The 10,545-nt window shown below is 41.7% G+C and overlaps 1 protein-coding gene across 1 annotated transcript; it reads left to right on the top strand.

Annotated features, from left to right (window-relative positions):
* Positions 1 to 1,187: 1,187 nt before the first annotated feature.
* LOC139342477 (cytosolic 5'-nucleotidase 1A-like) lies at positions 1,188 to 8,918 on the top strand. Its single transcript, XM_070979598.1, has 6 exons — positions 1,188 to 1,764; positions 2,939 to 3,106; positions 3,329 to 3,458; positions 5,305 to 5,427; positions 5,562 to 5,746; positions 7,128 to 8,918. The coding sequence occupies exons 1-6, from the start codon at positions 1,630 to 1,632 to the stop codon at positions 7,497 to 7,499; spliced, it is 1,113 nt and encodes a 370-aa protein (XP_070835699.1). The 5' UTR covers positions 1,188 to 1,629; the 3' UTR covers positions 7,500 to 8,918.
* Positions 8,919 to 10,545: the final 1,627 nt, after the last annotated feature.

The following is a 10,545-nucleotide window of genomic DNA, read 5'->3' as shown; positions in this document are numbered from 1 at the left end:
ATGCCTCTCCAGTTCCTCAGGTTTCAGGCAGTAAAAGACACATAATCCTTCAGCCGTCTTCAGTAAATCAATAAAAGCTCTTTGCGTCTGGTCTCTGGAGAGCCTGGAGCAGACTGTGTGGTCACAGCCTGACACATTATCCTGCCGCTGACATGGGCACAATTACAAATGGCACTTAGCACTATTGGTTTGATGTGTGCTGCCTCTAGAAATAGAGGATTAATAGCAGCAGTGGGCGCTTGATGATTTACACTTTGAAACAATCTTGTCTGGAAGGTAAAGTGAGCAACACCTTAAATTTACACTGAAAAGTACTTAAAAAAAGATTTAACACCTTTTTAGGAGGTGATGTTTCTTGCCAGGCCTGTAATGCTGTCAGGTATATAAAGATGATGGCCATAATGGATGCAGTTGTGTCTCTAATATTCTTTCTTTCCTTGAGTCTCTGCATGGAGCTCTGCTCTTCTTCCCAGAAAACCCTTGCAGCTGGTTAATCGCCTGATTGTTTTGATAAAAGCACATCTAATATTATTTATCATGCGTTTATGCTCTTCAAAGCGAAACCTAGACTTTCATCTTTGTTCCCTGTGCCACCAGCCTGTTTCTGATTGATGCCATATTTGGAGGGCTATATATGCAGTCTGGTGTTCCCACAGCCAATCAGATCCAAGATGTGGGGGTCCCAGCCACTCTGACTCCCTGGCCGTTGCTTGGCAACTGGGACTGCTGCTCTGTAATTCAATCCATGGAAAGATCCTGCAGGGGTTTACATGAGGCAATAAGAAATTATCATTAGATGCACAGGAGGAAGCAAATGACCCCGGATGGACTCCATTTCCCACACTGCTGAGCATGAATGGTAGTGTACGGTCAGGAGTTCAGAGCACAGGGGATACAATGCCCCTAAACTGCTTTTGTAGAAAGAACACCTAAAACAAAAATAATAATAACCGTGTTCACTTTAAATGATCTATTAATGCGTTATATGAGAAAACAGCTTCATTTCTCTGCTTAAAGATGTCAAAGTCCAGCTCTCAATCAGGAGAACTAAAGCATGAATGCACTACAAGCATCATGGCAAGAGGGTCCGATACTGATCACCAGTCACCAACCAGTTGTCACATACAGTAAATCACATGCTCTGCTGCTGCTCAAGGGAATTAGACACCGAAAGGGTTAAAAAGGGGGAGGATGCAAAATGGCTTGAAGTCAGCAGTGTGCAAGAGAGCGAGTGAGAGAGAAAGACAAGCACTGAAGACGAACACAATGCGTATGATGCTGCAGATAAGAGGAAATATCGTCGGTTTGACTTTGCTCTTTATCTGACTCTCTCTCCATCTCTCTGTCATTCTGCAACATCTGACTCTTTGTCTGCCCTCGAAGAGCATTTAGCCAAGTGCCTCTGATCTCATCTCCTAAGTGCACCACGACTGAATTCGAATGGTGAATACGCAAGAGTGAGTGAGGACTTTTTAATGAACTCCTGCCAAAGAGAGAGCTGAGAGAGAGAGAGAGAGAGAGAGAGAGAGAGAGAGAGAGGGAGGGAGGCTAGAAAAGAGAGCTATTTGGGGACACAGTGTGGACCTGAGGGAGACAGGAGAGTGGAGAGTGGTGAGCCGAAGAGGTAAGATGAGTCTAAACAATGGTCAAACTCTGACCATCGGTGGACAGGACTTGACCAGAAATGACAGCAGCAGCCGAGCTCCTTGGGAAGATGCCAGGGTGGTTCTGAAGCCCTCGACCCCCAGCAGGAAACCTAAACCAGTGAGTATCCCTCCAGCCTTCCTTATGCAGCATCCATTTACTGGCACACTTCCTGTCACATCTTTGCAAAGTATCAGAGTTGTAAGTGAATTATGAAGTCAAATTTAACCTTCTTATCATCGTTTTGGAGCTCATTTAGTTGCTCTCACTTGCCAGTTCCAGCCTGCCCAGGCACATTTGGAAAGGTTCACTACTCGAGGCTGCTTATTTCACAGCAGCCAAGGCTGATGTCACATGATGAATATGTGACAGATGAGACAAGACAGACACACCGACCTCTCTGCTTTATCATTGTGTAGCAATGGTGAAAACAGCAGGAGGCTTATTAGCAGGTTCACTGTAAAGTGCTGCATTTGAAGCTGTACTGAAAAGAAAGTTACAAGGAGTAGTCGGGTGAAACAGGATACAGAGGCTAAATGACACTTTGGTGCGCCAGCTGGACAGCAAGGAAAGCACAGAGGGCTCTTGTTTCAGATCAGGTGCAGGCTCTCTGTAAAGGCCGTCAGCTTTTTTGGATTTCTTACTTCAGAGAGGATGATGCAGAATACAAAAACAGACACAAGAGCTACAACTTCCGGCATATGCGAGATGCAGGGAGTATTTGGTAATTTGGCAATAGTATGGCATGAACTCTGTTTAATATTCTTAAAATGGTGGAAGTAATTTTTCATCCTGTACATAATTTCTCTCCAGGCTTCAGGTTGAACTATCTTAAAGTATTTACAGGTTTATCTATTTCAAGTTCAGCTCAATCGTAAGCAACTAAAAATGATTGACAAAGTCTCAAAATTTGTTTCATTATCAGTCAAAATATGGTGGTAAAGTTTCTGAACTATAATGTACTCTGTCCCAGCCTCTAAAGAGTTAACAGGTGTCAGCCAGTCTGGTATGTGGGCCTTCACTATCACAGTGTTGTAGAGGAAAGTATTTCATATCACGATGTCACTTCTGTTCTGTCACATCAGCTCGCTGAGTTTACCCACTGTAGTATGTCAGCTGTGCCTTTATTACATTTTTCATTTCTGAAACTGTCAGAGTAAGCAAACTGTTTTTCCAATATTCCTCTGCTGCTTCTCAGAATATGAATGGTGTGCTCTCTCCTCTCATTCAATAAGGCAGCTGCATGTGTGAAGAACAAGCCAAATGAAACGTTTTTTAAACTCTTATCCTCCAGCCCAAGCCGGAGAATGCCATCACCATTGCCGTGTCGTCACGAGTCCTCTTCAACATGGAGAAGGAGCAGCAGATCTACGAGCAGCAAGGCATGGAGGAGTATATCAAGTATCAGGTGGAGCATGAAACGCAGCCTTTCAGCCCCGGACCTGCCTTCTCCTTTGTCAAGGTCAGAGAAGAGAGAGGTGGACAAACAAACATGTGCACATCATCATCAGCCGCTGCTGCAGAGGGATTCCTTAGTGTCAGTGCTGTTAGGTCGTGTCTCTGGAGGCAGGGAATGATTAATAAGCATAAAACACCAACCCACTCAAACGCTCACACACGCTTTCATCCCCACAGCAGCACTGTCCTTTTTATAACTCAATTGTGTGTTTGGTCATGTTTCCAGGCTCTGGAGGCTGTGAATACTCGACTGAGGGAGCTTTACCCCGAGAGCGAGGAGCTTTTCGATGTTGTGCTCATGACAAACAACCACGCATACGTTGGCCTAAGACTTATCAATACCATCAATCATCACCGTGAGTTACTAATACACATGAATGAAAAACATCTAAGACATACCAGTAAAATATCCTTTTACCTAGTGCTTATCATCCATCCTTTATCTTTTTTCATTTTGACTTTAAAGGCATAATTTTTCTGAGGTTATACCTTGTTCAGTTGACTTGGTGTCATAATGTTTTATTTTTGGAAAAGTCAGAAAATCCTGGTGAAATATGGTTCAGTCCAGAGCTGCTTTTCTCTTGGCACAAGCTTGGTTTTTTATAGTACCACTTGGGGGTGCCAAAGTTGGACATTTTTTTTAACCCTGCACACATATTTCATCTACTTTAGTTTAACCTCAAACCCTCTGGAAAAGGGCACCAGAGCATCTGAAAAATCTGGCTATTAGCAACTCTTAACATATTGTTAGTGTGTTCATGGAAAACCATGTGCCACCAAATTTGGTGGTTTTTAAATTTTTCAAATAATGTAAAAGATCACGTGTTCCTTTATGGGTTTAGAAAATTCTTGGTGTGTTTTCTAAGGACGTCCACAAAACAACAAAATGACAGCATGTTGGACACTGTGCCTATTAGAGTTAGATGAAAAAAAGGAGCCCTGCGATCGACTGGCAACCGGTCCAGGGTGTATTCTGCCTCTCGCCCATTGACAGCTGGGATAGGCTCCAGCCTCCCCACAACCCCGAAAGGGATGGGCGGTATAGAAAATGGATGGATGGATGAAAAAAAGGATATTGCTGTCAAGTCTGTGCAGTAAATATGACGCTGAAGCCAGTTTACAGTTATCTTAACACAAAGACAGCTAACGGCTAGTCCAAAGGTCAAAAACTGAAGTCAAAAAATTACTTTCTGGGCTTTTACAGGCAAACTTTTTCTTGATAAGTTAGGCCTCATTACAAAACCAGGCTAGCTTTATTCCAGTCTTTATGCTATGCTAAGCTAACCAGTTGCTGGACCTTGCTTCATAGTATTAGTAGTATTAATCTTTGCATTTCCCAAAATGCAAAAATAATACCGAAATGGAATTTTTAATAGTGTAAATAACCCTTGAAACCTTGCTCTCTTTTCGTTAAAGCATCATATCTGAAGTTTACGAAAATTTATCTACGATCTAGCACAGGCCCACGCACACAGACACACTGAGGGTGCAATGTGCTGTCGTCCTATAGATTGTCTAGCTGCTCCGCACAGCTGGTCCTCTCTGTTCCCACACTGCGAGCGACTTCATGACCTTGTGTCCTTCCCCAAGTCACACAGACATGCAAGTCTGACATGAAGTCTGTTCAAGATGTCACAGAATCCTCTGTTAACTGAGTGAGAGGAAGAGAAAGAGAAAGAAAACTGGCCAGAAATCTAAGAATCTCTCGTCCCGTCGTTCTTCACAGTTCAACTGAGGTTATTTTGTTTATTTCCTTTGTGAAGCCCTGAGTGTCAAGGGACTCCAACTCAGCTTCAGGGGTCGCTCTCCATCCTGGAGGATGAACAGGGACAGAGTGGTTAAGGTGGGATCTTTCTCATGGTCCACATACCACAACATGACCCCAAGGGATAAGTGGTGGGAGTTGGGGATCTGCGGTCCTGGCTCCTCGCAGGGGTTTGGCAATCCCACACCCAGCCCACACTGATGTAGTCAAGTTGAAAAATCCACACCATCCAAGATCTCAGCCTTTTTCCTTTCATTTTCACTCTGTTTCTCGTCCTTTTCTCTGCACTGCCCCTGAATTTGATGTTACAGTGAGCTGAATGTAATAATGCCCCAATCATATATGATGCATATATTATAAAATCAGCTGACTATTGCATGTCTTCAGTTTTACGCACATCAGCTGTTCACTTAATTTCTGATTCTTCCTCTCTGCAGAGTTGTTCATCGAGCGCTTCTGTATGACGGGGGGAAACAGTCCCATAGGCTACTTGAAGGCTTACCACACCAACCTTTACCTGTCTGCTGATCCAGTCAAGGTTCGAGAAGCTCTGGAGGAAGGTCAGTGCACAGACAGAGAAGCTACATGTTATAGAGAAGCTGTAATACTACAGAAAGGAGGCAAAGGTTTGTGTCTCTGCTACATGTCATGTAAAATGTATTGATACATGTCTGATTTTCAACAACACATTCAGGTATAGCAGCGGCCACCATGTTCACCCCAGAGAAGATGACAGAAGTGTCAGAGACTCATCTGCGTGTTGCGTTTGATGGGGACGCTGTCCTCTTCTCTGATGAGTCTGAGCGCATTTACAAGGCCCACGGACTGGACAAGTTCTTTGAGCACGAGAAGGCCCACGAGAACAAGCCTCTGGACCATGTACAGTATACACACCGTGACAATGATCAGCATCACACTGATACTGGAAATGTAGTGCATTTAGTAACTTGGGTCTTCCCTTTGTACTTTCAGCCATCATTTCTATCATTTAAATAAAACTGTACTGACAAAAGTGATTTCTGAGAGAAAAAAAACCTGACAGAGCAGGAAACAAGCAGTCAGGTGATCAGGCAGCCTGTTAACAAGACAGATTATCAGAGGAACTTCAGTAAGATGTAAAACTAATGGCAAACACACCTGAAATGTTGGAAACAATCCCTAATTGAGCCGAAAAACATACCTGAGTGGAACTACATTAAGTACTGGAGGTCAAAAATGAACAAGGAATTTGGTCGTGGTTCATAATTTTACCAAAAAGCTTTGTTTTAAACCTGTCTGATTGGTCATTCTTTGCTCTGTCTGTCACCTGGGATCTGTCACTGCGTTTCCAGATCTCAGGAACTATCTTGGTAGCACAGGTTATTATGAATTTTGGCTTAGAGGGGTGGTGGAACCTTTCTTTCAAGAACTGTTTAAAAATTTAAAACATCCTTAGAGGACCATAATGAATTATTGATCACACATATCACACTAACCTCTGCGATGGCTGGAACTGCTTCTCTTTGGCGAGGCATCTGATGTCAGATGGTAGTGATGATGATGATGATGATGATGCTTTTCCAGGTTTTGGTCCTTCAGTCTTGAGCAGAACTGAGTCTGAGCAACAATAAGTTTGAAAAGAGCTGCTCTTAGTTGCTTGGCAGCTCAGTGATTTCATGCTGTAGGTTGTTCAGGTAGATCAGCTGGTTCCACATTGAACACAGCAAATATGTTCAGCTCCTTTTGTTTACTTTTCATGTCCTGAAACATCTCACCAAATGCCTGAGGGAGTTTCCTCTCTCACCGGCACATTCAGATCATCGCATACTTTAGTGTTACAGTGTTTCCTTTTTTCAGCTGAACTGGCCACAGCTTTAATTTCATTCAAATGATTTCACACTTGAAAGCAGAGAGCTGAGAAGCTGCCAGAGCTTGAGGTTTAGCTAATGTCCACCATGAAATCACACAGACACTTACTATCATTAAGTTTCCATGATATCAGCCGCTCCATGTGTGTCGCATTCAATGATTGCTCAAAAGAATGTGTTGGTTTGACTATTTTATGTTATTGTCTTAATCACTGAAAAAGGTATTTGCTGATTTGTAATTAATTGCCACACAGGCGGGAATAAACTTCACTTGTGCTGCATATGACCTGGAGACTGGAAGGTCCCCGCCCCTGTTCTATCATAGGTTGATTTTAACATGTGATGAGCCCTAGATGTAGAAACTACCAAATTATCATGGACTCACTGTATTCATTCTTGTTTTTCTTCTGTAGGGGCCATTAAAAGGTTTCCTGGAGGCTTTAGGAAAGCTTCAGAAAAAGTTTTATGGCAAAGGTCAGCGCATGGACTGTCCCATCCGGACCTACTTGGTGACCGCTCGCAGTGCAGCCAGTTCTGGCACCAGAGCCCTAAAAACTTTGCGCTCATGGGGTCTGGAGATTGATGAGGCTCTTTTTTTGGCAGGAGCACCCAAGGGCCCCATGCTTGAGAAGATCAGGCCACACATTTTCTTTGATGACCAAATGTTTCATGTGGAGGGTGCAGCGGAAATGGGGACAGTAGCGTGCCACGTGCCCTATGGAATAGCTCAGAGAGTTACCAAGAAAGGAGTTAAGGACAAAGAGACTGCTTCAGCACCCAAGTAGTCTGGACATCACTGTGCAGAGGCACAGGAGAGTAAAGGGACAATTACATTTGGTTTTCAGTAGCAGAAGATGTTGGAAATGCATTTAAAATTATGAAAAGAGGTATTGAAAATAATTTGAAAATGTAATAAGAAAAATTCCATACGACTTGTAGATTATAAAGTATTGTGATTATACAGTGATGTGATATCATGATAACATTCATCACATAATTTCTTTCATCAGCAGTTAATGATATTTCAGCTCGGAGGGTTATTTTATCCATTTGTTGTTACATTATCAATTCATAGAGCAGTGCAACTCTCAAGAGGAACCACTGATAAACAGCTAATAAGGTGTAATAAAGGCTTTATTAATCATAAATAAATCATGTCCTGAAGCCTTATAATTAGAAGCCATTAATTAGAACAATGTTTGGGTTGCCAGATTGTGAAAAACATCTGTCTCTGATTGGACCATTTGACCATGTACTTTGTGGAAAAGGACTGCAGAGGAAAGAGACCAAAATCCATTTATTAATCACTTATTAATGGCTTACCGACTGAGAATAAACACCAGTCAAAGGGATTATTCACAACCTGGAAACCGTAAATTTGTTCTTAATAACCATTAACAAAGCCATTAGCTACAACTTACTAACCCCTCACAAAGATTGTCTTATTTGAAAGAGTCACTCAATGATGTTTTGGTTTAAAATGCCCTTTTTTATTTTTACCAACATTTGTAAAAATCATATAATTATACTGAAATATTAAAAAAAATCTATAAATTCTAAACAATATTTATTTAGACGCCAGGCAACTGAGGAAACATCAAGTGACTTAAGAGTATTTTTGATAAAGAGTCTGGGTGTGCTGACATGATGAGAAGCTGCGCTGGAGACGATCAGTCACTTTATGCAGACTCTCGCTTCACTGCTCGACTGTGTGTTTTCTTAAACTGGTGCCTTCTTCTCACTATTGTTGGATTTTTCTGTCAATCATGCATGTTGTTGGTGTATGTTGTACATGTGGTTGTTTGATCAACGTATATGAATGTATTTAAACATTGCAAATGAAGTAATTGGTAAAATGGCAGCATTTTACTTTACATATTTATTTAAGAGTTCTTATAAAGATGAGTTCTATCATATTTATCCTTTATTTACCTCCATTGTGGACAATGTTCATTTATTGCCACTTGTCCCTAAAGTGCCAAAAGTCTGGTGTCCCCTTTATTGTTGCCTGCCTGTCTGCCTTACTTTATCATGTAAGTGTGTTGTTATTAATACTGTTGGTCTACTGTTCTGTGTATGGGTGTGAAGTCGGTACTGAATGACAAACCTGCTCAGATGTGAAATCTGGGTCAAATGAGCACTGTGGACTGTTATGCAATCAAGTTTTTCTGTGTCAAAACTGAAGTAAAGATGAGTGTATTATTATATTGTTTCCTGTCTTTTTTCCCACCTAAAACCAAACGTGTTATTATTGATTGAGTTGCAGAGTCAAAAATGAGAATAAAAAGCAAGCTCTTAGTGCTGGAAAGGTAGGCTTTACTTTACAAAGAGCTCAGCGAGTAAACTTCATCCAGAGGAAATAAAAATGGATGGAAACTGATCGATTCTTCCTCTTTACAGCAGGGGGAGACAGACTCCAAACCAAGTCGATAGGCTAAACGATGCACTGGTCTGCTTATCGTGTTAGACACACCTTTAACACGATAAGCAGACCAGTGCGTCATTTGCAAAAATCAGATGTAAATTTGTATATTAGTATGTCTAATGAAGAGTGCAGTATTTCTTACACAGTATTTTCAGTGAATAGTCAATAGTAGCCTTTGGATTTTGCATTTTGACATCTTTCTACACTGTGATAAATTTGATAATCTTAATAAAATGTTTACATGTTTATGCCACACAATCACTTAAAGCTTCAGCGAAGAGGCATAAATGAGGACATGAAAAGTCTAAAAATGGTCGACACAGAATCTTTGTCAATCTTGTGTCATTAAGTATTTCAAGAAGCCAAAAGGTTGCCGGTGTCTAGGAACGAATAAAACAAAGTATTAAAAATACAGCTCATCATTACCCTGAATGCAGTTGTTGTAATTAGTGGGAGCCCTGTGCTTGTTTCTCTTCAACGAGAAGTCGTCATTGTCTCATTTGCGAGTCTGTCGCCACATATTACGCACAGCGGGCTTGGTGCGTGAGAAACCCGCATTTTCAGTAGGACTGCTGATACTGTCTCTTAAATGCAGCTTTCTTTATCTTGGAATTTGTAGGGTCTTCTTCTGTCTCATAATTATGCCTTTTGACATGTGTACAGCGGCACAGGCGGATGCACCTGATTTTCAAAATAAAACTTCTTTCAGACTCTGATGATCAATAAAATACTTTTTGTTCAGCGTCAATTCAATTTATTTGTACAGCGCCAAATCACAACAGAAGTTGTCTCAGGACACTTTCCATATAGAGCTGGTACAGACCAAGCTCTTTTATCTACAGAGAAAACAACAATTCCCCCATGAGCAAGCACTTGGCGACAGTGCTGAGTTCATGAGTTCATTAACTCTGTCAAGCCTTTGTTTTGACTCCATTTAACTGAATCTAAAGACGATTAGGATGACGCTTCTGTGCTTTTGCAACACTTTTACCTTCCTTTGCTGTCCATTCCTAAACCAACAATAAAATGTATGAACATAGAGCAAATAGTCTATTATTATTGCTGCTGCTGCTGCAGTTGTTGTTACCTTAGTATTTTTAAAGCAGCAATGTTAAACATTTGCCTGGTGATAATTTATCCGGACTATGATGCTCACCAGGGATGGACTGATCATCTGGCATAGCGGGCATTTTCCCGGTGGGCCGACGTGCTATTTGGGCCGATAGTCGGCCACGTTTTTTTTATTTTATTTTAAATATTGGTCTGATCGGCCCATAATACCAGACAGTCGATCAGCGGCCGGATTGACACTGGGCTGGCCCAATCACATCTTTAAACACCAACCCCTTTCGCTTTGGTCTAGCCGGCATAGTGTGTGTGTGTGTGTGTGTGTGTGTGTGTGTGTG

The sequence above is a fragment of the Chaetodon trifascialis genome, chromosome 14 (genome assembly GCF_039877785.1).
Source record: "Chaetodon trifascialis isolate fChaTrf1 chromosome 14, fChaTrf1.hap1, whole genome shotgun sequence".
Classification (NCBI taxonomy): Eukaryota; Metazoa; Chordata; class Actinopteri; order Chaetodontiformes; family Chaetodontidae; genus Chaetodon; species Chaetodon trifascialis.
Note: the sequence above shows the minus strand (reverse complement) of the source record. Positions and strands in the feature narration are given on the sequence as shown.

Coding starts and splice junctions, on each gene's coding strand:
- LOC139342477 (XM_070979598.1), top strand. CDS start 1,630: ATGAGTCTAAACAATGGTCAAACTCTGACCATCGGTGGACAGGACTTG. Junction 1,765..2,938: donor CCAGCAGGAAACCTAAACCA/GTGAGTATCCCT, acceptor CTTATCCTCCAG/CCCAAGCCGGAGAATGCCAT. Junction 3,459..5,304: donor CAATACCATCAATCATCACC/GTGAGTTACTAA, acceptor TCCTCTCTGCAG/AGTTGTTCATCGAGCGCTTC.